Source organism: Juglans regia, chromosome 13 (assembly GCF_001411555.2).
Source record: "Juglans regia cultivar Chandler chromosome 13, Walnut 2.0, whole genome shotgun sequence".
NCBI classification, from domain to species: Eukaryota; Viridiplantae; Streptophyta; class Magnoliopsida; order Fagales; family Juglandaceae; genus Juglans; species Juglans regia.
The window spans coordinates 8,302,005-8,328,574 of record NC_049913.1 but is presented as its reverse complement, the minus strand read 5'-3'; the positions used below and the strand labels follow the sequence as shown (position 1 = coordinate 8,328,574).

Here is a 26,570-nt window from a genome sequence, read left to right as displayed (position 1 = left end):
GTGCTATATGTTTTTATCACAATTTAAATAAATTATTGATTCAAAATTTTATGACCAATACAAGAGAATGTAACTTCTATTAGTAGTAATAATTTGTCATACTTTACTCCTATGAAGCTACGTCATCTAGTCGCAATAAATTAAGAAAAATATTTTAATCACAAAAAGATTATATAAAAGTAAATTCATAAAATGACGTGACTTGATACAGTATGTCAGATTGTAAAGTTATTTTTATTATAAAGTAGATCTAATAGATCACATGAAACTATGTCAATTTGTGAGTTTATTTTTATATATTCTCTTTATATATATAGCACTTCTCATAAATTAATATATCTAGTCCAGTTATATACAAAGGCATTAAAATCTAAGTTTTAATAAAATGTCCATACCCTTGCAATGCTGTACAAAGTTACAGTCATGTAAAACCTGTCTTATGCATGGGTACCACATAGGATGTTGACAATACCAAAAACTCGGTTCCATGTCTAATTAAAAGAGGAACAAGAAGAGGCATTACAGCTGGCCCTGCATGGGATGTGGACAACACTTAACATATCAATATGTTGATGAACAATACCATTCTTTTCGACAGAAGAAAATTCTCATTTGTCAGCACTCATAATGGAGAGACCAAAAGCATTTAAAATAGAGAAAAATATATTTATAACTATATATTATGCAATCGTTACGTAATTATTTAAAAAAAATGTAGACTTTATTATTAAAAAATTATTATTTTTCACAACAGCACTCACACCGTATTCTTAAAGAAGCCATTCACCTCCTAAAGAATGTTATCTTTAACAAAATACACATTTGAAATCCACTCGATTCCATCTTTTGCAATGCAATTAACTTCCATCTATATGTAACTTAGACAGAAGCCACTCATAACATCCATAATAGTATTCCAGTAAGATCAAGGCAAACTCTTCCTTTACTCTGCATTCTGCAACCTCTCCACTACCAGCTAAGAATCCGATTTAAAATCAACACAGATCAAGTTTGTCATAGTCAAACCATCGGGCACAGTTTTAATTTCAGCCTTGGAATTTGTACCCCACCCGTAGCAAGAAGAGAATCGAGATAGGGAACACCCATCAGAAATTTGCCAGCACCCCTCCACATGGACCTGAATTCCCAAAAGAGCTGTCATCCACATTTAACTTTACTCAGCCTTGCAGTGACTCCAATAATTTCAAAATATGCACCGCATATAGCCGATAGACCAAGCTGCTGAAATGCAGCTGGATCATAGCAACCCAACTTCTCAACTCTTGGCACTTTAGACATCAACTCACCCAAAAAAACAAAAACATTACTCTCCCAAAACGGCCTTCCATCCTAGCAAGACATTTTTTATCCAAGGACACCAACTAAGGAACAAAGGGAGAAAAACAACATCTAACCCAGCCAACCCCAAAATGAAAGTTGAGTTGGTCATCAGCACTGTGAATTCGCTTATCCTTCTGTATAACATGCAATTTGTGCTCCATTAACTAGATAATGTACAAATTGATGATGCAATTATGGTAAAAGGAAATCAGAGCTTTCACAAACACCTCTTCAAATTCATTAAATATAAAGAAAAAAATAATAGTAAAAAAATATATAAAATATTTTGAATAGTTATATATTATTATTAATTAAATATTTCAATTATTCTCCTGTGGTTGTGACTAGTAAGTTTAAATGCTGACATGTTCTCGCGTTGAGAAGGTGAATCTTCTTCAATATTACTAGAGGTTATTGTCAGATTCCAACTATGCAAATAGAACTAAGAAATAATAACTGAAGGCAATTTAGGGAAATGAACTTCATTAATTATGTATTCTTTAATGTCATTACAGCACAGTAATATACTTTCTGCATTCTTAAGAACTCCTAGAGGAAGGGGAAACGACAGTTGGAGCTTCTACCTGCATTTTTAAACAATTGAACTCCAAAGCCAATATGGGTTTTGACAACATCACAGACATGATGAGATTTTTTCCATTATCTATGTGCTCCTTAGCTGTAGAGTCCATGGTATTGCATCTACGTTGATCTGAATAATGCACTCTGTCATGATACAGTATAGGACTTGGGCCTGATACTACTGCTGGCTTCACTGCTCTCACCCTATATCAGAAATTGGTCAGGAAGTAATCACAATAAAATGCTGACATTTGAAGTAAAAAAAACAAATATAAATTTTCAGCCAAAAAGCAGGTATAAGTTCATTTTCGTGGGTGTCTCATGTTAGGTAAGAGGATCCGAGGATCTTCCAAACGAGGTATAAATTCATTGTGATGCTTGAACAGCACAAAACGTAGCTTGGAGAGAGAGAGAGAGAGAGAACCTGCACTCAATCTGGCAAGAGTACTTGAGAAGGTTGGGATTATGCTCTGTATGGCCACTGCAATTTCACACCACAGGAATATTAGCTGTAACAAAGGAGCCCTACAATTAAAGCCTCGGAAAAACTTACCTATAACTTGGAAGTGAAATTTTGACGGCCGGCCCCATCCACTTTTCATTCAATGCAGGCACTGTCATCACCAAGCTAAAAAATGATGACAAAATCATTCACAAGTATGAAAACAATATTAAGAGATATATGAGGATCGTGACATCTCCACTTGGTGGTAGGATACAATGTTGTTAGATGGAAGAAGAGATAGGACCAGGAGAGGGCATCTAGCCAATAAAAGGAGTGATGTAATAGATCAGTGAAGCAATAGTAGAAAGGAATGTTGCAATTCCATAGACAAGTGATTGAGCAATTCCTAATCATAATGATTGTTTGACTTCTTCCCACCTACCTAAGCCTCTGCTAACACAGGCACAGTGCTTCCCAGAAAAAGTTACCAGTCAAACAAGCCAACAAACTCAACATAAGCAAAGCAATATTGAGCATATATAAGCTAGAAGGAGCAAAAAAGCCTACAGAAGCTTGCTATCATGAAGGACCAACTAAGAAGTCCATACTACAAGTGTTCCTAATGAGGCATAGCTATCCATGTTCACAGAGGACAACTTTAAGAGCAGTGATACCAGAATGGAAATTAAAATTCTTTAATTACACTCGTGAATATCTCTAAGATGGTGGTATCAGAAAAATGGTGGTATCAAAGGAACTTGAAGATATGAAGAGCAGTCCATTGGTGAGGACGGTGGCAAAGGTGAGTTCCGGTGGCAAAGGTGAGTTCCAGTGTGGTGATGATACTCCTAGCTTGCGTTCATTACTTCAAATGTTGAGAAATTAAGCTAAGGAGCAATATGATCCTATGAATTGCAGATGTGGTCTCAAATTAGACTACCCTTTTTTCACATTGTTCAAATTGGATAGTCGAATTAAAGAGGGGAAGGGGCTTTTACAAAAATCTGGATTATGAAATGATAATCTTGTCTGGAACATGAATAAACTATGAAAATGAACTCAAAAGTCAGGGCTTTTTAATACCACAATATAATAAAATGAAAGGTTAAATCTTAACTACCATAGTAGCCAGCAGTTCTCAATGGAATCAATTTATCCAACTCACCAACAGTTGTGAGGTTGATATTACAGGTATCTTTTGTATCAAGATCATCCCATTCGGTCACTTGAACATTCATATGGTCTCTTGGACTATTGAAAGTAGCACCCATACCAATCGCGTTTAAAATACCAATGTCTTTATTCTTTGGTTGCGCTGTCATTGCCGTGATACTCTGCTTTGAACAGACATCATATTAAAAAGAACATCAATTAAATGCCCATTATGTTACGAATGACTGTATGCATAAAAAGCAGGAAAACCATATAGTTATTTCACCTCTAAAATATTACACGAGGAAAAAATGTTTGACATTGACTCTTTTAAGCATCAAAAAGCAACAAAAAAAGTATGTAGCTTAGGGCATACCTTCGAAAACCTGGCAATCTGACTTGGAAGCCCAACTTCCTGAAAAGGGAAATTAAAACAAAATTATTTTGATTAGTAATTAATAGAGGAAATGTGACTGCTTTAGACTCAAAGTACACTAATGCTATTGTGGAACATCCTGACGTCAAATTGTGGTAGACACTAGGGAAGTGGGGAATGCTATGGGTTTCCTACACCATATGTGGATAGAAAAAATTGAAGTAATCAACTCCCACCAGAAAGGGCCATAACTTGTTTCTGGTTTGCTTCAGTAACAAGTGTTGTGAAAGCATAACCTATTTAAGTTTTTACATCATCGGACTTGTAGGACCAGCCAACATCTATGTGTGTGTGTGTGTCCATGAACAGTAAACAATGTTGTACAAAAACTCGTGAAGTTTAATCATATTAAGATTTGAATTTGGACCGAAAAATCTACAAACCCCACCTTTCTTCCATGATCACAAGCCTCATTGCTGTTCACAAGCACCTTAGCAGCCCATCTGCTGACAAAAGACAAAGTTGAGAATGCCCACTTCCAACAAAATAACTCGTGAAGGAAAAGTTTACACACAATGAACATTTTATTTAACATTTTGATTCAAAACTTTTTCAGAGTAATGGTTAAATTCAGAATTGGCAGACAAGCTTGACTTTATACAGTAAGACAATCATTCCTTTTATAATATGATTTATAGAATCAATGGCGCATTCAAGTTACAAACTTGAGTAATCCAATACAAATGTCTCAAGTTCAACAAACCGCCTTCGGTGGTAGACACTACCTAAAATTGTATGAGCCAAGTGAACTTTACTAGCTTCATCAGGAATCATCTGACCGGTCCCAGATTAGGAAAATATTTCCACAGGATACACTAACAGATTAAAGGCATGAAAAGCCTTTGGTTTTAATGTTAATTAACATAACACTGGCACTTAAGTTGAGGTCCCGTGATCAAATTCTTAGGACAAGCATGTGTTTAGGATGTTGGCTGTGCAAGCACATGGGCAAGCCAAGGGTGCACCTAGCTAAAAGGGAAGAAAGTCAATCAATTCATAAGCTGATAATAATTTCTTCTTATTATGAGGTAAGATATTGATGCAGAAACATACGCGCAGGATGTTGGTGGGTTCCATGCAAGCCCCGCAATCACAACAAGCTGGTAAAAAAGAAAATGAAAAGTACCGTTATATGTTAGTGACTATATGAATCACGTTAAAGATTAATTCTTTTCTTTTACATCTTTTTCCTGTAGTAAACTTTGGAAAGTTACCCAGGAATGCCATACTATCTCACTCATATCAATCATCTCAATTTTAATGAAATTACCAAAAACTGATTCAACAACTTCCGACAGCAATAATAATAAACAACCTCGTCAAAGACTCCGGCTGGACTGTCATCGTAGCTGGCAAGAAAGAAGCCACCAAGAGTGTACCTGCAATAAACTCAATTTTTTTCAATGCAAAATGAAATTCTTAAACTCTGAAATTAATCACCCCTATCCTTCACAGGAGAATAATAGTGGGAACTCCACCGACCATTTTAATAGTAGGCGGTAATATTCGGTTATGAAACGGATAGCTGGTTTATCTCATCATTTGTTACAGTGATCCCACTAATATCCTCTTATGCCACCACATGAGAACCAACAATGGTAGTTAATATAAGTACCCAAAAGCTTCAACTAATCTGAACTCTTTCGGGATGCATGCTCGAGCAGTTTCTGCCTTCACGAGATGGAGTTGGTACAAGGCACTGCGAAGGAATCGAATAATGAAGAAGATCAAATTTTGTTGTTTGAGAAAATAGGAAAAGAAAATCCACCAGATAATAGGAATTTTAATTAAAAAAAGAAAAAAGAAAACCCAAAAGTTGTACACTTGCCTGCCTTTGAATATCCACGGGGGCTTTCCGTAGCCTGAGGAACATTTAATTTCTCCCACGTCCATGACCTCAGACATACTTTGAAAAACTAAAATCCAAGAAAGCAAAAGTAGGAGATACCGAATTCAAGTGATTTGTGCTCCATCAAAGGATGCCTGATAAAAAAAAAAAAACAAACCAAAACAAAAAGGAGTGATTTTACTCTTGAGAGGCAATATTCCGTATGCATAGTGTCCCTTGCAAATACAGAGAGCTCCAAAGGAAACCAGCAGCCACAAACATAATCCCATTAAAAATGTGATCTTTAGGCTGTCCCTCCATCAAAGAAGTTGTTCCTAACCCCCAACTTAAAAGGATTTTAAGGAATTCAAATTTTGGCCTCAATAATCGAGAAAAATATAAACGCTTCATTCAACATTTGCATGACAAAAAATGAGAAAGAGGAAGATGAAGACGAAGAACGTTCCAAAAAGCCTATCACAAGAGAACAGAAAGTCACGAAGTCCACCACAAGAGGACTGAAAGTCACAAGACCTAAATTAGGACATCTATGAATGACGTGAGTGAAATCAAACCAGTTCATGTTGAAACAGAAAACACAGATCGACAAAACCAACCTTGCAAAAATGAACAAAACAAAGCCATGGCTGCACCCAACAAACTCGCACTCGCAATTTAGTTTCAGAGAACAAGAACAAGTAGGTTTTCGCCAGAATTTGAAGAAAAAATGAAACCCAGAAGAGAACTTTGCCCGGAAATAATGGAAGAGATCGAGTTAGAGTGAGTGTACACGGGAAGGCCAAAGGGCACTCAAACAGGGGAGAGACACCCACAGAGATGGGTTTGCTTGCTTTATAGTTGATACATAAATAGACAGTGGCCTTAGAAGCGGATAAGATTTTATCGCTCACAATTTCCAGAAGGGCAAAAACATGTTCTTTGGCGCCAACATATCGTAATTCCAGCTCTATTTCAACAGCTTTTGTTCTAGAGTAAAGCTACTCTAACCGCTTCCGGTCCCTGTCTTGTTATATATATTTTTTAATTTTTTTAATATATTTTTTTTATTTTTTTTAATATTTCTTTTTACTTAATCATCAAGTAAGTATTTTTTAGTAATATTATAATTTTTTTATTTTTTTTAAAAATATTTTATAGTATTAAAAAAATACAATATTTTACATTGTTGGTACTGTAGGGCTGTGCATAAAAGTCCCTAAATCCGATTTGTCTGTGATATCCGACATGGCCCACCCAACTTTATACGGGTTCATCGGGTCTAAATCTCATACGGGTTTAAACATCCCAATATCCGTCGAAACTAATCACCGAAAACATCTCCTTTCTTCTCGAACCACTGCAGCGAAAATCTGATTTGCAACTTGATAACCAAATCCGTTCGCTGTCGTCGTATTTCTCCAAATTTGATATGCAACTCGAGAACCAAATCTGATATGCAACTAGTTTAAACCTCTGTTGCTTCTCTAATGCTCCACCTTGCATCCAAATCTACACACTCTCACTCGGCGGTACTTCTCCATCTTCTCCATCTACACACTCTTTTGCTTAATTCTTGACTTTTTTTGCCTGATTTGAGTATCAACAGTTCTTTTAACGTAACCCGCATCCAATCCCCTGATAATATCTAACCCCATTTCTTCAAAAAAAAACCCTAGTCTCTCTCTCTCTCAGATGGTGGTTTGCTTTGCTCTTCTTCATCATCAACAGAACATGGCGTATGTAAACAATGGTGAAGATTACTTGATTAACCAACGCGTAGGCCCCAGTTTCTTCAATGATGAGGTTCTCTAAGTCTCGCACTGCAGATTCTTGGGAGAAGGGATGGTTATTCTGGGCGAAGCAGAGTGAACAACATCCAGTGAAGGATAGCATATATCCCGGGACTGCTGATTTTCGAATTCCAGTGTTGGGTAATGAACTTTTTTCTCATCCGAGAAATGGATTTCAGACGAGGAGCCCACTTCTGTCCACCGGTATTTCTTGACGCTCTAGCTTCTTCAATTCATCATTGACAAATGATTTTTTATACTGCAGATTTTGTTTCTTCTTAGCTTCATTATTGACCATCGTTTTTTGACGTTGTAAATATTGTTGGTCTGGCTTCTTCGTTTCATCACAAACAAGTTAGTGGTGGTGTGATGTCGTTGGTTAGAACAAGGAGAATGGAAAAAGGAAAGAGGTCAAATGTCAGTTCTAAATTTTTGACCCGACCCGCATGTTTGTTGGTCGGATCGGTTTAGTGCCGATCCTAAATATTTGCTGATCGGGTCGGGTCGGCCCCAAAACTGGCTTCGGTGGGTCAGGTTGCAGGCCTAATTGGTAGCTCCCAGCTCAGTGACTGTAGAGCCACCCTTTGTTTTATTTCATTTTCTATATATTAACTTTATACTAATGCTCTAATCCGAATAAATAGTTTAATTCTGATTTTGTAGATATTTTGTTTGTATAAACTATGACGTTCGAAAATATCCCAATTACTTTTCTACTTATTTATCGAGCACTATAGATTGGCAAATTGGATTGCATGTCTTGAAAAAATTACTCCCAGATGATCATTGGACACACGATTCTTCCAGTGTTAAAATATATGGACATATAGTGGCTGGTGGGGTGACCCACACATATCCTGGAAACTTTTTCTATCCTTGCCCACAGTTTCCGAGCCACTACAAAGTTCTATTCAATAAGATGCCAAAGACGCTCTCTTTTATCAAGTCCATCAACGACGACACATGATACCAATGGATTTGAAGATCTCAACTAGAAAAAATGATAAACACACGATACTTTATATAATATTTTATACAATAATATTTTAAAAAGAGGGATATTTTTATAAAATATCTTATAAAATTAATATTATTTTATAAAAATACATTTATTTTATAATATGTATTGTGAAAAATATTGTATAAAATGTTGTCTATTTGCACTAATCCTCAACTATAATCCACCTCGTCTTCCTCATGAACAGTAAAGTCGCGAGAAAGTACATTTTGCTGCCGTTATTCACATAACTTATGCTATTCCTCTATATTGCGACCTTTTTCAGTTAAACTCACTTAAAAACAGGAAGCTGGTCTCTCCATCTGGTACACGCTTTTTAAGTACATGATCCAGCCCCCAATTAGATCATATTATAATCTGGTTTGTTTTTAAGATTAAAATTTTAAATTTTAAAAATCTTTCAATTTATTATTATAATTTTTTTAAAAATTTTTATATAAAATAAAATAAATAATTTAACTTTTTAAAATTTTAAAATAATATAAAAGACAAACGAGAGACCATATCAAAACTGTCTTGAAAAAAAAAATTATATAAAAACTGTCACTCATATCGATCTCTCCCTTGATTTAATTGGATTTCAGGACTTAAAAAAAGATTACTCCCAGGTGAGCATTGGGCAATGATTCTTCCGTATTAAATATATGGACGTATAGTGGCTGCCGGCTGGTGGGGTGACCCACACATCCTGGAAACTTTTTCTTTCCTTGCCCACCGTTTCCAAGTCATCATTCGATAATATGTCAGAGATGCTCTGTTTGGTTTTAACTAGTAAAATGTCATTAAAGTTTTTGCCTATCCTTTATCTACTAGTTCAGAAATCGACTAATTAATACTCTGTTTTTTTTTGGTTTTTTATTTTTTCTGAGTGGCCTCCGTTTTTTTAGCTACATTATGAGATTAGCAACATTGCCAAAGATGCATGCATGTCGAACTGAAGTGACAAATAAACTACTATAGTATAATCATTCTGTCAATCTGTAACCACGTTTTTCACAAGTGGACATTATCAATAAACTAGGATGAGTAATGATACCCACTACCACCACTTTACAACTTATCCTCTGTGTAATTCTTTTTCACTTTTTCTACCGACTCTGAATGCAATTTTTTTGAATTCATCTATTCTAAAATTTTTGCATGATGTGATATTTGCTTTATGCCAGAAGACATAAACTTGTTCTCAAATTTGGATTGGCGCTCAAAATGAAGCGTCTTTCTTCTTCTTCTTTTATGCACTCTCTCTCTCATCTGCTCTACTCTTTTTTATACCAAATGATATAATTTCTGCTTCTTGTTGCTGGCCCCACCATTGAACAGCGCCGACCACAGCCCACTAACCCAAACCACAATCCGACTTGGCACCGACAACTCTCCAATCTCTATGTTAAACTTGGAACCTATCTACCTTCCAAAGTTCATATATATGATAACCAACGCATGCATGGCATGAATTTGACTTAAGAAAAACAACTACACGCTTATCTACTAAAAACATGCTCATCCCTCTCTCAGCTCAAGCAAATCCATGCCCACATCTTCCACTTTGATCTCCACATAAACGTTTCCTTAGCTTCCACTCTCGTTTCTCTCTATGCCTCTCTCTACTCTCCTTTATACTCCTGTCTCGTCTTCTCTTCTTTCTCTCACCCAAATCTCTCTCTCTTCAACCATGCTATTAGAGTTTTCTCCAAGACTCTATCGCTTTGTTCTGAATCACTGAATTTGTATGCCCAAATGATTCGTTTTGGAATTAGACCATACAACTTTACATACCCGTTTTTGCTTAACTCTTGTGCATGTCTTAATGATCTTTGTTGTGGAACTAAAATCCATGGACATGTTGTGAAAATAGGTTTGGTGTGTGTTTTAGTCTCAAATGCTTTGATTGATATGTATGGTAAATGTGGTGGGTTGGAGAAGGCATGTCGAATGTTTGATGAATTGGGTGCAAAAGGAGATGTTATGTCATAATTCTCTTCTAAGGGCTCATGCCCAAGAATTGTTTGATGGGATGCTGTTGAGAAATATGATATCCTGAAATGCATTGATTGTGGGTTATGTAAATAGTGGAGATTTAGGTTCGGCCCGTGCTATTTTTGATAGGATGCCTCAAAGAAATTCCGTTTCTTGGACTACAATGTTGGTAGGTTAACATGGAGATTAGAGAGTCACCGACACTGAGCTAGACTGTGGTCTACACTCGTGGGTTGTGGCTAACGCCATTCAACGGTGTGGTAAGCAATACGAAACGATGGGACAAGCAATGGAAATGATCAATCTAGCTTGAGAGAGAGAGAGAGAGAGAGGAAAAAAGTTGAAGAAGAAGCCTTTATTTTGGGCGCCATTGTTTATCATTTTTTATTTTTGAAATTTGTCTCTGATAAAAATAGACATCATATCACAACAAAATTAACTTCAAGGTACAGTTGTGTTTAGCTTGGAGAAAATTAAAAAGTTGTCCACGTAGAATAAGTAGTAAAGCCATAGTAGTCTAAACCGCAAGAGTATCATTATCAGAAAAATCTAATTGTAAGCAAATTTATGCACTAATACGCACACTCATTCAATATGATTGGTCAGAAAGTAGATTCTATTGAAAACAGTACTACTTTAAATTTAGAATATGAAGATAACAATATTAATATGCAAATTAGTATGTAAACTTACTTATACGTAATAAAACTCATCATTACCCAACTTGGATACCGTCCTCTTAACCAAAAAAACAAAAAGTGTAAGAAGATTCCCATCGGATCCCGAAACAGCAGTAAATGTAGGGGAAGAGAATCTCTTTTATTTTTCTCACGCTCTTTGCGATCATCACAAAATCTGGACATGCTCGTGCACACAGACAAGTACGGGCTCTCCAGCCTCACCTTCCACTGCCCACTCGTACTTTCAATAGTCATGTTTTATAAATCGCCTCTGCTATCACAGGTGCGTTACTACTCCATTTCAAGATTGCTTTTGAAGGTGAGTGAAGCATTACTCGTACTGAATGGTGACCAAGCCTTTTTCGCAGTCACGCATGCACCCACATCCAGAGGTGACTAGCACACGAACGCAACACTTGTCAGCATAAGGTATGCTCTTTACCATTTTGCGGTGCACCAAATTTGGCAACTCAAGCAAGAGATTGATGTCCTTGTTATGGTCACAGTTCCAATGGTGTAAAAAAAATATAGTTGCACTCAAGAAAATATCTACAAGTCTACTTAAAAATATATAATTTACAAGTTTACACACCCATGTGGAAGTCTTCCACAATAGCTATCATACAAATATATTAGTGTTTTGATTTTTGTCATAATTATAATGAGTCATATATCAAGTCTGAAGACTGGATTGTATAATTGGCAAATGACATCACCCCTTCATTTGTACAGCTGGGTATTGGCATTCAAGCAAATGAATCAATTTACTTAAGTCACCAGTAGTCATTGCAAGAGCACTCCCCTAATCTGAAGTGATGGAATCTGTTGGAATCTCTTACAACAATTTCGCGTCCTGTTACCCTGGACACTTGCTTCGCAAAATCGTGGCAGTCTTGGCATGCCCGGAGGTTCTTGAAAACCAGGATTGGGGCATTGCTTGGTGTGGATATTAGCCCAAATGCTATAGCAAGTCTCTCGCTATGGTCAAGAAGTTGTTCTTTCCGTTCAGGCAATCCACACCAGACATCCTCGTCAGTTAAAAGGGCATTATCAGCATTTTCATAGGATGTAGTTAACTCCCTTAATGTTGAGTATATTTGTTCTGCTAGAGGATGGTGTCTATCACCTACTATAAACCGGTGCACTCTACCCTGGACAGTTACCCAACTACAACCAATTTCCTTTCTCAAGTTTCTTTCAGCCATCATCCTTCTAAAATGAGCTGCTTCTTCCCATTTCCCACATGAAGCATACAAGTTAAACATGACAATATATGTGGCAGTATCATCTGGTTCCAGCTGAAGGAGGTTTTCCGCTGCAATCTTCCCAAGCTCAGGATTCCGATGAGTCCAACACCCACCCAATAAGCTTTTCCAGCTCATTGCATCGGGTTCAAAAGGCATACTCTTTATCAATTCTAGTGCCTCCTCCAGTAGCCCGGCACGCGAGTATATATCCACCACACAGTCATAATGGTCGACAGTTGGGACCACACCGTACTCACCCTTCATCGAATCCAAGTATTGCTTTCCCTCTGTGACCAAGCCTGAATGACTACATGCAGTTAGAACTCCTATAAATGTAACTGCATTTGGCCTTACACCGCAGTCCTGCATCTTGTTGAAAAAACTTAAAGCTTCAGTGGCATTGCCATGACATGCATAACCACAAATTATAGCAGTCCAGGCCACAGTATCAGGTCTGTCTAGAGAAGCAAAGGCCCTGTAGGCATAGTCTAATCTCCCACATCTTGAATACATGGTGATCATAGCACTCTCTCCATAGAGGTTAACTAACCCTCTTTTTATTGCATCAGCATGAGCTTGAGCACCCAAATTTAAATCTGAGAGTGCCGCGCAGGCTTGGAAAATGCTAGTGTATACGAATGAATTTAAAACCACGCCTTTACTCTTCAGATTTTTAAAAATCTTCAGAGACTCCTCAAATTCACCAATTTGGCAATTACCAGAGATTATACAACTCCATGAAACATCATTAGGTTCACTTATCCTCTCAAATGCTCGGCAAGCAGATGTAAAATTCCCAAATTTGATGTAGAAGTCCACAAGAGGAGTTCCTACTGAAACATCAGAATCCAATCCAAGTTTAACGCTACACCCATGAATTTGCCTTCCCACGTTCAAGTCCTCCAGACCACAGCACACCTTGAGAATTATGGAGAACACAAACTCATCCATTTGAATACCTTCGTTCACCATCTTAACAAACAATCCCAGAGCATCCTCCAGTTTCTCAGCTTGAGTGTACCCCACCATCATCCCAGTCCAAGCCACGGCATTTTTTTCCGGCATCCTATCGAAAACAAGCTCCGCACCCTCTAACCACCCACACTTGGCATACATGTTGGCGATTGCCGTGCCAACCAAAACATTAGAACCCAACCCATTTCTTATCACATGAGAATGAATCTGTTTCCCCAGCTCTAAAAGAGAAAATTTTGTCAAGGGCCGTAAGAGGGTAATATAGATAGACGGGCTCGATCTAATTTCTGTCACTGACCCTTGCATATGTGAGAACAACCGAATAGCTTCGTCCAAAATCCCCTCCTCTGCATAAGCAGACATAATTATAACACACGAGACCACATTCCTTTCAAGCATTTCTTCAAACACTTTCCGAGCGTCCACAAGACTTCCACAGTCGCAATACATCCGAAGAACATAATTATCAAGAAGCCCAGTCGGCTCCTTCACCGTTCTTCGCAAATGGTCGTGAATCGCTTTCCCATCCGATAAAGCTTGCAACCTGCCACATGTTTCAAAGAGGGTTTTATAAGAGCGGGGACTAACTGAAATGCCGGCCTCGTCCATGTGTTTAAGAAACTCATCAACTTCTCTGAGCTTCCCATGTTTGGACAAAGAAACTAAGTGTACATTTTCAACATGGCCTGGTTGGATTTGGGGGGTTTTCCTCGAAGATGGGCTGCATTTGAGAGAGACCCATGAAGGGATTTGATCAAAACTTAAAGATTTTAGTGTCATTAGAACTTTGCCATGAGCTACACCTACAACTGGAGAAGACTGGGAAGGTAACAAAAAGTTCTGTGCGCAATTGATTGAAGACATTACTTTCTCGTAAATTTTGAAGCTTTCAAACGCCCTAGGGGGCACTCGTTATTGTTTTAAGAGATCAAGAAAAGGAAGAACAGAACCACCGAACAATTTCTTCAGGCACCTATTGGAATTTGCATCTTGAGCAATGTTACACGCAGTTAACATCTAAATATTGTATAGTCATTTTAAAAAAAAAATAAGATTTATTATTAAAAATTTAATTTTTTTAATATGAATTTTATATTTATTTATTTTTTTAAATAATTATGTAGTGCTTACACATTTATGACTGTAACTATCATTTCTCTTGCTCCATTATCAATCGTTAAAAATCTATCGCAACGTACAATCTATGTTCCACTCACCAGACGCCTTGATACAGCGATATATGTCGCTTGAAGGTGTGTATGTATATGTGTGTATATATATATATGAGCCTTGCTAGGTACAGGCGAGTTTGCATATCAAACTGCATATTAACACTTATATAGTTTTTTTTATTGAAAAAAAAATAAAAAAAAAAATTTTTGAGAGAAGAAGGTCTTCTATCTCACAAAAATTATTTTCGCCTTTAATTCGTACCGTTTTGTTAAACGGATGCCTTACATGTCAACATTGTTGTGCGATTTGGTGTGCAAACTCACTTGCAATAAGAGTTTTCCTATATATATATATATATATATCAATGCCACGTACAATCCTCAAATGCATGTGCAAGTCTGATCATTTTTATCTTCAAAATTTTTAAAAATTATAATAATATCCTTATCAAAATTATATTTTTTTCTATTTAATGAAAGATTTGCACATGCAATCTCCATTTGAAAACTGCAAATAGAATATATATACATATACACACACTAGTAAGGGTACGTGTCCAGTTGCAAAAACATAAAAAATATCATAAAAATAGAAATTTCTTGTAAAAGCATGTAATAAAAATAACAGAGTAAAAAAATATAGTTATAAAATGTAATAGATGGTAGTTTTCAACAAATTTACATATATGATAATAAATTAGATTTTACTTGGCTACCTATCAATCACAATGAACAAAAAAATGAGAGTTTAAATATATACAAATTTACGAATTTAACTATGAATAGACAATTCCATTTATATTTTAAGATTTTAACTCTCATCATAAAAAATATTACATATGTTATCTGTAAAATATCCATAACTATAATATAGAAAATTTCACAAACACATTTATAACTTCACATAAATACTTTGTACCTATATATTACAGTGATTGAAAGTTTTGAAAAGAAGTTTTAAAACAGTTATTATGTTCTTTTAGGCACATTAGGGTGCAAATTTGTCTTGTTGTTTCCTATAAAAAAAATAATAAAATAATTGAGGATGAGATATCAAATAGATGTAGGAAGAAATGGAAGAAGTTGATAATTTGTAATTTACCCGAATGGAATTATGACGTCTTCTTATAATTGAATCCCTCTTCATATAGATAATTAACTTGTAGAAGAAGTTTTTTTTAATATTTATTGGTAAAAATGAAGAAAATATTTTTTAATAAACATAATCGCTCAATATTGAGGTAGATGCAATTATGTTGTTAGAACATAAACCTCTTTGACGAAGCATTGAAGTTTCAAAAGAATTAACATTCAAAAACAATTCAATCTCTCTTATACAAATGACTTCATTGTCATTTGAATGAGAAGAGAGAGTATGCTGAGATTGTATTCGAGTTTGAATTTTATTATTTGGATTTTTTTTCAACTCAGCATATCTCTTTCTTTTTTTTCGACAGATTTCTTATTTTTTCTCCTCTGATTGAGCAGCATATCAATTTTTTCTTATTGAATATTTTGCACGCTCTTCAAGATTTATTTATAGAAGTAGTTAGATAAAAATGAAAATAAATGGTAGTGATAATGTTTAAATGTATTTCTACCTTTAATAGTATCGTCTTACCAATCGACATAAAATTATAGAATGTTCTAAATCCAGCATCAATTTCATAGCATAATCTAAAAAACATTTGATAACATATCAAATATGTGAGTACATACATATATATAAAATAGAAAAAGTAATCAATTAATTCCAAATAATAATTTCATATAGATTATATTAAATGAACCAAATGAGATAACACACTTTAGAATAGAACAAACCTATTAAAAGAAATTAGTATGATGAGAAAATAAAATATTCATACAACAAATATATAATGTCAACAATTTATTTTAGCTACAGTTGCATTTATATAAATATAAAAAAATTGAATAATATTTTCTCAAATGATATATAAGAGAATCTAATCTAGAATAAGTTATTATACAATTGGCCGAATTATGATAAAAACCAGAACGTATGAAAATAAGTAAGGACAAAGAGGAAAAATGTATAAAAAATCGAAAGCAAAAATGGGAAAAAAGGATAAGCGAAATTCGTCTACATTGGCAAGGATAAAAATGGAAAATAAATTATTATACAATTGGCAGAATCAAGATAAAATCCAGAACGTCTGAGAAGAACTAAGGATAGAGCGGGAAAATGTATAAAACAATCAATGGCAAAAATGGAAAAAAGAAAAAAAGATAAAGAAAAAGAAAGATAAACCAAATTCGTCTACATTGGCTCTCGCCACCATAACCGAAGCTCGCTATAGGAGCTTTCCAACGCCAACACCACAATGTGCTCGCCAGCCCAACCCAACCCAACTGTGAGCTCATGGAGCCACCCACGGCCACGTCATGCACCTCTCGCCTTTTTCGTAGTTGTCATAGTGTTCCTCGACATCCCCTTGTCGCTCAGCATCACAGTGTTCCTCGCCACTAAGCACGATCTTGTATGAACTCCTGCGGTGACCGTGAGTAGAAGAGGTCAACATGAGTTGTCATCTAACTCGTCGTGATCTTCTGTCGCTGTGAACGTTTGCTTGCCACGAAGTTGCTGGCAGTCATATATTCCCTCGCCACAGTGAGTTTCCTTTCGAACAGTACTTGTCGCCATAATTCCACTTAAGCTCCTCGCCAGCGGTTCTCATCTCTATGACTTGTTGCCCCTTACATGTATTCTCGCCACAAGGGTGTTGCTCGCTAGTCGCCAGTTGCTGCCCACACGAAGAGCCGCTCGCCAGTCACTGACCTCACACAAAGTGTTGTTCGCCAATTGCCTACTCACGGGACACTCCTCACCACTTACTAACCGCATAGCTAGAGCCTTCCATGCCAAGTTACACGCCAAGCAAAGTTTCTCGCCATTTTCGCGGCATACACTTCAATTTTACTCAATGATAAAAAAAAAAAGAGCTAAAGTGAACTCATCACCTGCACCTCCCGCAATGACCGTAAGTTGTTGAAGCGACCAGCAACCACCACCTGCCTCGCTGACATTTTTTGTCGCCCGTGAAGGTGGTACTCGATCAAAACGACGTTTATTGCCACCAAGCTTCGCCGTAGTAACACACCATGGATATTGTGCACCATGCGAGCACATTGCGGAGCACCCAGAGGGAAACAACTCGACCACCACCCAGCCCGCTATTGTCTTTTGTCGCTAGCATGGTTGTTCCCGACCATGGTAACACCCCTCACCGTCAGCTCTCTCTACCGTCACTAAAGCTTGCTATAAGAGTTGTCCGACACCAACACCACAATGTGCTCGCCAACCCAGCCCAACTGTGAGCTCGTGGAGCCACCCACAGCCACGTCATGCACCTCTCGCCTTTTCCGTAGCCTTTACAATGTTCATCGCCATCCCCTCGTGGATCAACCATGTGATAAAAAGTTTGTAGTTTATATTTTAGCATATCTATTTAGACAATAATTTTATTTTATAGTTTTTAACAATGTCTATATATAGTTTTATTCTTTTGGTTTATAGTCTGTAGTTTTTTAACTTGCATGTGCATCAACCATGTGATAGAAGCAGAGAGAATATATGATGCACTTAAAAACAAAAACAAACAGAGAAATTTGAATTTCATTATATTTCATAAGAAGTGAAAATTTTATTCTGTTTGAATTTTTCTTATCATATTCTTTCCTAATGCATATGTCTATCCTCTTATAAATTTACATCGTTATTTTTTAGACGTAACCATTGGGCCTGAAAGTAGGAATATGTAAGATATCTGGCATATCTGTTTAGATGACAATTTTATTCTTTGAGTCTATAGTATGTAGTTTTCGAACTTGCATGCGCATCAACCATGTGATAAATAGTTTGTAGTTTTTAAATTTGCATGTGATAACAATGAAATAAAAAAAATGGTAAATTTATGCAAATCTGACAATACCAAACAGCAAACGGTCGAAGTGGTGCGAGACAATGGAAAAGAAAAAATTATCCGAATGTCAGAAAATAAAGAAAATAGAATTTACACTTATGAGATGAAAAATAAAATAAAATAAAATAAAAGGACTACAACTTATGAGAAGTCTGGAAGAAGTAGAAAAATAAAGAAGGATAAAATACATTCTAGAATAGACACGCCACACCACAGGGGTATTTCCGTCAAAGAAACGTGATTTTACGCATAAAACCATTCGGTCCAAACGATTGGAAAAAAGAAGCTGAAGTAAATAGTAATTTAACAAGAACAACAGCGCCAAATTTGGAAAAAACAGTAACAATATTAAGGGCATAATTGTAAAATTATGAAAAGGGCAAAATCATAAAAAACAAACAAATGAGAAAAAGAAATGAACGAATAATACCTACTTAATGAACTTAATAAGAGCAAGAGGGATAAAAACGGAAACAGAATATACAGTCGCCATAAAAAAGAAAAAGAAGGATAAAACTGTATAAGTGAGAGAAGAAGATAATAGAACTCAAAGATATCAAGGGAAATCAAATACAAAAGTAATGGCAAAAATGGGAAAAAAATTGGACGAAGGCAACAAACCAAAGATAGAAAGGGAAAACGAATAGAAGAGAGAGGGCAAAAATGAAAATAGAAATGGACGAATGCAGCAAGCCAGATATGCAAGGGAAAACAAATAGAAAAGTAAGGGCAAAAATTGGAAAAAAGTGGAGGAAGAGCTGCTTCTTTCGTCGATATTCGCGCTTATTAAGATACTAGGTAAAAGTAACGTGCAATGCACGTTTGCTTAGTTTATATTTTAATTTTTTTTAAAATTATTTTTTTATTAATAAGGACATAATTTTTTTATTTAATTAAATAACGATGTAATGTTTATTTCGTATAAATTAACATCACAAATAAATGAAGATCATTAATAGAAACTATATCATAGTCTTGTAAATAAACGTCATCCATAGTTTTATGAAAGTTATTTGAGATAATTTTGATTCTAAGATGATGATCCAGCATTTCTCTCATCTTCCATTGCCTCGATAGAGAGGACATTAAAATGCTTATGTCTTTTCTCCTTCAGTTTCTTTGGATCTGCATAGACTTGAATCTTCCAAATTTTTGTTGATAATTTGTCTGCAACGCTTTTAATATATGGTTGATGGTCCTACAAAAAAAAAATGAATAGCTTTACATAATTAATTAAAACCTAATTTTATTTTTAATTAACTCATTATAAACAAACTCAATTTTTGAATAAAAATTTTAAAAGATACCTCTCCAGAATTCTCCATCAACTCAACTGCTGAACAACCAAATACCTCTTCTGCTACTTCACCAAACATAATAGTAGCTATCTTTCCAGTAAACACTTACTTAATTATTAAGTAGAAGAAAAATTTAAAAAAAAAATACAATTCGGTAGAAATTTTCGGTAAGAAAATTATTTTTTAATATTGTTAGAATTTTATTTTTTAATATTGTTAGAATATTATTAATATTTTAAAATTTTAAAATATGTAATTGTTTATTATATTTTGTATTAAAATTTTAAAAAATTGTAATAATGAATTGAAATGAGTTCAGATGCATTTAGGTTTTATCACAATTCGGGTCACTACACAAAAACATTTACTTAATCATTAAGTAAATAAAAAAATTAAAAAAATACAATTCGATAGAAATTTTTGGTGAGAAATTCAGTTAGGAATAGTAATTAATTTTTTTTCTAATATTATTAAAATTTTAAAATTTTAAAATATTTAATTATTTATTATATTTTATATTAAAATTTAAAAAAATTATAATGATGAATTGAAATGAGTTAAAATGTATTTAATTTTATCACAATCCGCGTCACACTCTATAATTAGATCATGGCCGTCCTTTCCATCCAACAAAACACAACTTACAACTCCATCCACCTTTGGATTTCACATAGAAAAGCACAAGACGCGGATACTCAAGCTTATCCGTCCAATCCGCAACCCCCCTCTTTCTCTCTCTCTCTCTCTCTTTCTATCTTACGGAAGAAAGGAAACTCATTTTCAGCTCAACAGAGCCTCTCTCTCTCTGTCTCTCTCTCTCTCTCTCTCTCTCTCTCTCTCTCTCCATTTCTCATCCTTCCCGATTCCGTTTCTTGTTACCTCGGGCTATAGTCTGGCCAGCTTTCCAACATGGCTGGCGACAAGGGCGTTCATCTGGTACTCTCTCTCCCTCCCTCTCTCTCTCTGAATGATTATGTTTGGTTCCTGAGAAAACTTCTTTCAGTGGATCCTAAAAATTTCACCTTTTCTTTTCAATGCAATTCCCGTGGCGTCCTTTGCCCTTTAGAAGGAATTGGATGCGTTTATGGTTGAAAACCAATCGGATTTTGGATGGTGGGTGCGCGAGTGGTGGTGGTTCTTTCGTTCACATGTTTCTCTTGCTTTTTTTTTGCTTTTTTTGCCTTTGTCTTTTTCTTGTCTGTGAAGTTTTCTTATTGATATATTATAATATGGGTTTCTGCTGGTGAGGAAGAAAACTTATACCTTATGTGAGAGTGAAGGATCCTTCCATTTCTTTTTTACCCTTTTGTATGTCTGTTACTTTTTGCTATCAAGGTGGTGGTATTACTTTTTATCTTCTTTATTTTATTTTGTTACCTTCACTTATATATATATATATATATGTATATACTTATAAAAAAAAATTATATATATATGTATATATATTATGATGTCTATAAATTTGAAATTAGTGTATATGCTTTCTTTTTAGTTAGTTGACAATTCGGGGGTATAATCAAATACTTTGTAACCTTTATTTGGCCTGGAGAAGCTATATCCAACTGTTTGTTTTGTTGTTAAACATTATATTTCTGTCAAAGGAATTATACTTGGTGGGGTAATTCACTTGGTTTATAAAGGGATGTACACTGGAATTTTGATATTTTCTTTAGTTTTTGTGCCTTGAACTCAGTTATTGATCCTTTCTCGGAATGGTAGGTTTATGAATCCTTTTGTTTGAAGTTTTTTTTTTCTTTTTTTTTTTTTAACTTTAATTATTTTGTTTGAGTTTTTTTTATTTATTAACTTCCTTTTTTCCCCTGTTTTAGTTCATTCTTTGTGTAGCTTTCCATTATTTTAGTTCAGAATTTTATTTTTTTTCCATTGTCTTTCTCAAGATTTTTGATTTGTTGTGAAATGATAGTTACTTAGTGAAATGAATTCTGATTTTATTTTTGTTTTGGAATAAGTGTAGTTGTTGCATAAATGATAGTTACTTAGTGAAGAGTCAAATCATATAGAGAAGGAAATAAATTATGAATCCTAAGCAGTAATTGATGGATTTATGAACTGTATATAGATACAAATAAATGTAGAATTTGGTTTTGAGGAGTGCTTAATATCTATATATAAATTATTTTCAAATAGGAAAGAACAAATATTTATTACAAAAGAACAAACTCTTTTGGCACCAACTGGAATTTTGATGTACACTGGAATTTTGATCTTTTCTTTAGTTTTTGTGCCTTGAACACAGTTATTGATCCTTTCTCGGAATGGAAGGTTTATGAATCCTTTCGTTTGAAGTTTTTTTTTCTTTTTTTTTTTAACTTTCAATTATTTTGTTTTGAGTTTTTTTTATTTATTAACTTCCTTTTTTCCCCTGTTTTAGTTCATTCTTTGTGTATAATAATAGTATAGGTATATCTGATAGACTCCGATAATACATATATTAATATTTGTGAAGTCATGTCCCAGATGATCTCAAAACATTTTCACCTTCATTATGGTGATTGAATATAGAAAAAGCAGTTTCGTTAATTAATAGTCATATTCACTTTTTAGGTAAAATTACATAGATAATGATAGCTCTCAAGGAATAGAAATCTCTTATTCAAAAGTTGATTGGGAAAAAAAAAAAAAAGAAGATGAAAACTCGAACATCTCACTTGGCAAACCTCATTGAAAATACAGAGATTTGAAAACTTGAAATTACGTTCTTTCTTTTCCATTTGTTAATTTTCTGGTGTGGAATGCCCTTGACATTCTTTGGTTGATTGGATGGCAGGAGTCTTTAAGCCGTTTTAAGCATATATTTAGTTTGAATGCACAAAGAAGATATACAAATATCAAAGTTCATTACATTGCAGGAAACCATGATATTGGCTATGCAAGTCTAATTAACAGTCAAAGGCCAGAGGTATTTTAGCACGTTATCTCTGGTGGTAGGCTGCTCTTTTTTCTATAATTACATGAGGATTGATATCGAGTGCTTGTATGAATGGGAGTTGCTCTTATGTCTTACAACCATTTTATTGTCTAGGTTGTGCATTGTTTTACAAATGCATGTGTTATTCATTGAACTATATTTGTTTCTACATTCTGGTAATCTCTTCACTTTTAAAATATGGCCCATCTTTGTTTATCAGTGTTTATTATTGCATTCATGCAGGTTATTAGACGCTATAAAAAGGCATTTGGAATTTGAAACTACCAATTTACTGTTGGAAAAGTGAATTTCATTGCCATTGATGCCCAAATTCAGTAATTGTCTTTCTCAACTTTTTTGATTTGTTGTTATTACCAACAAATCATCTGGGAAAGGTAGCACTCCCTTTCCCTTTTTATTTAGAGGAATTTGACCTTTCGGTTGGATGTTAAATAGTTGGGGAAAATATATGTTTTATTTTCTGTTCTTTTTATCAGATGGGTAGTGAGTTTGTCAACTTTTTTGTTCTTTTTTAGTTTCAGATTAGTACTTTGGTTTTAATGTAGATTGAGAGTGAAATTCACTAATAGATATATTTTTTGATTTATTGGAGTCAATGTCGTTTTATATATGCAGTTGTGAGATATACTCTCTGTTTAGCATGAATCATAAGGTATTTGCCAGTTGCTAAGATGACTTTTTTCAACAGAATCTGCAAATACGTTTCTGATTTTCATTCCCTCTTATTGGTGATATTTCATATCATTTTTGTTTATTTATTTTGGTTTCGTTCAGAATCCCAAAACTTCCCATTATCCTATGATGTTAGAATTTTGAATCTTATGATGTTAGAATTTTTTGTAAATTTATGTCTATTTCTCTATACAAATCCTGAAGTTATATATTTGAATTGTTTGTTACAATTAAATTACTCTAGAATTTTGAATCGTATGAAGTCAGAATTCTGTATACATATATGGGTTGTGTTTGAGCTTGTAGACTATAGATATACTATAAACATTAGACACAAACTATATACGTAGACTATAGATATACTATAAATACACAAAAGGTGGTTAGACTGACCTTTTCAATGTTTCCTTCAAATTTTATCACCACTGCACTGCTTCCAGACAACTGATTTGAGAGAAACAGACCATAGAAGAAAGATAAACTGTGAATATGCAGTTGTAGATGTTTCAATTAGAATAGGATTTTTTTCATTCAAATAGTTAAACATAAGATTGATAAAGAAACTAAATATTGCCTCAAATCTAGCAGAATTTGTATATGCAAGTCTCTCGTAGCTTCCAAGAGTACAAAGATGAATACAACTCAAGGAGAAACGGGGAATGATGAATACAAACTCATAAATGGGGAATTTCTTCAGTCGGCTGGGAAGAGTATTTTATGAGAAGGTTATTTTAGGAGAATGTTACGTGTTATTATTTAAATTTTGTATTTGTATTTTTTTAATATGTAATTATTAATTAGGGTTTTGTAACGGCAGGTGCAGCATAATATTCAATCTCAGAATTATATGCATTTGTATCGTTAGAACTGATAAATGGTATAATATATTCAATGATTGTGTGAAAAAGCATCCATTTAATATATTCAATTCTCACAATCAATAAATGGTCTTAAATAATCAATAAATGGGTATCATAAAATTGGAAATAAGGATGACGTAAAATACCCAATCAATGGGTATCAAATTGGAAATAAAGCTACTTGACCGATCTGAAGGACTTTTAACGGAGAACAATTACTTTTAACGGGAAAATCATGGGAGCTGTTAAAACAAGAATTTGTCGTTAGATAGGCTCTTTATATATATAGGTAGATATATAGGTATTTACTATGCACCGATTATTATTTACTCTCACATTTTACACTTATAAATTTTTTATATGGTGTGAAGATATTTTTTATAAGATATGTGAAAAAATTTTCTCGTCCGCCACTACCATTATTCACAATTCCACATCCTATAAAATACATACTTATATTTTATGAAAAAGTTTTAAATGAGAGATGTAAAAATGAATAATGATTGATATATAATATTTCTATATATATTTATATATATGGATAAAATTAGTATATGAAATAATAAAATCATAAGCAAATTAGCTTGTAAATTAACATCAGGTAACAAATAACCAATCTATTTTATATTTTGACGTGAATATTTAGTTTACAATCAAACAATTATACCAATTTAAGTATGATTATATGTGTAATAGCATTTATTATATAAGGAATGATATACACATAATTATCATCTAAAATTTACATATTTATCTAAGAAAATACCTTTTTTTTTAATTTATTTAAATTTCTTTTGATTTGGATGAGTTTGGATAAGAAATAATAATATTTTATTGAAGTCAGTGACATTGATCACAAAACGCATCACGGAGAAAATTTATGATCAGAACTTTGAGTATTATAATTCCGTAAGAGATTTGATTAGTATTTTGCAAATTAAAATTATTTTTTTAAAAAAAAGAGAGTAACATTATATACTGTTTTAAAGTGCCGTAAGTATTATGTATAATTAAAAAAATATGTAATATTTTATTAAAAAATAAATTTTTATGTGAATACTAATATTATTAAAAAATTATTTTTTTCTAGTTTTATATTTATTTACATCTTTTAAAAGAATACTAGGTACAACTACACGTATCACTTCTTACGAAAAAGAAAATTGTTATTTTGTCCACTTGTCTCGTTATTTTGACATTTTATGTATTTTATTTTTAATTTATTTATGTACTTAATAGTTAAGAAAATGATTATTAATATTTTGATATTTTTTTTGATATTTTTTTAAAATTATTTTAAAATAAAAAAAATATGATAAAAAAATAAAAATATCAATTTGACTTAGTGGTCACTTAGAACGGTACAACTCAGGCGGAGAGTAGCCCTGCTCTACTAAAAAATGCAAAGCAATTTCTTATGAAAAAATGCAAACGAATCGGTTGGTTTGCGGAATGATATGAGATGATAATTTTATGAATAGTAATGAGATAGTTTGAGTTGAGTATTTTTTGAGTTTTAAAAAATGAGAGATAAAAAGTTGAATAAAAATTATTATAAAGTTAGAATATAGTTTTATAATATTATTTTTGTTTAAGGATTTAAAAAAATTGAATTGTTTTTTATTTTTTGTTTGAAAGTTTGGAAATGTTGAAAATGATTAATTTGAAAAAGTAGTAATTATTAATTTGAAAATTTTGTATTTGAATTATGTTTGGAAATTAAATGAGATAAAAATTTTGGAATGAGATCTATTTTCAAACAAGTCCTAGCCCAGTTTGGAATTTGGACTGAACTGAGATCAACTTAGTTTAGTTTAATTTTAAGATGAGTAAAACATCTAAATACTCAACTCTCAAATCACTAAATTCATCTTAACTCAAAACCTCTTTACACGTGAGACTCACAATATTTTTCAGCTCAATACTTATTTACACGCAGGACCCACAATCTTTTTCAAATTCTCATAAATACATAAAAACTCATATTAACATCTAAATATATCTAAACTCATCTTAAGTGAGTCTCACAAAACTTACTCTATCGTCTCAACTCATTATTAATCATAAAAAACTCAAATCATCTCAACTTAACTCAACATCTAAATTACACGATCATGATCAACTAAGGTCTTGTTTGTTTTACAATTCATTTAATTATTATAATTTTTTTAAATTTTAACATAAAATAAATCAAATAATTTAA

General features: G+C 33.8%; 2 protein-coding genes across 5 annotated transcripts; both read right to left on the bottom strand.

Moving 5' to 3' along the window:
- Positions 1-1,786: 1,786 nt before the first annotated feature.
- LOC108979901 (protein NEOXANTHIN-DEFICIENT 1-like) lies at positions 1,787-6,724 on the bottom strand. Of its 4 annotated transcripts, none has more exons than XM_035684021.1 (11): positions 6,402-6,724; positions 5,785-5,939; positions 5,572-5,655; positions 5,272-5,335; positions 5,010-5,056; positions 4,345-4,402; positions 3,897-3,935; positions 3,534-3,705; positions 2,477-2,537; positions 2,348-2,404; positions 1,787-2,127 (listed from the first exon to the last, which is right to left on the bottom strand). In XM_035684021.1, exons 2-11 carry the CDS (start codon positions 5,859-5,861, stop codon positions 1,881-1,883), a joined length of 906 nt encoding a protein of 301 aa, XP_035539914.1. In that variant the 5' UTR covers positions 5,862-5,939; positions 6,402-6,724; the 3' UTR covers positions 1,787-1,880. The 4 variants fall into 4 exon arrangements, with proteins under 4 accessions (XP_035539914.1, XP_035539916.1, XP_035539915.1 ...); XM_035684023.1 differs by having other exon boundaries at positions 4,345-4,399; positions 6,402-6,721; XM_035684022.1 differs by having other exon boundaries at positions 3,534-3,702; positions 6,402-6,720.
- A 5,071-nt stretch (positions 6,725-11,795) lies between these two features.
- Positions 11,796-14,429, bottom strand: LOC109021124 (pentatricopeptide repeat-containing protein At5g13270, chloroplastic). Its single transcript, XM_019003681.2, has one exon. The coding sequence runs from the start codon at positions 14,333-14,335 to the stop codon at positions 12,023-12,025; it is 2,313 nt and encodes a 770-aa protein (XP_018859226.1). The 5' UTR covers positions 14,336-14,429; the 3' UTR covers positions 11,796-12,022.
- Between the last annotated feature and the right edge of the window lie 12,141 nt (positions 14,430-26,570).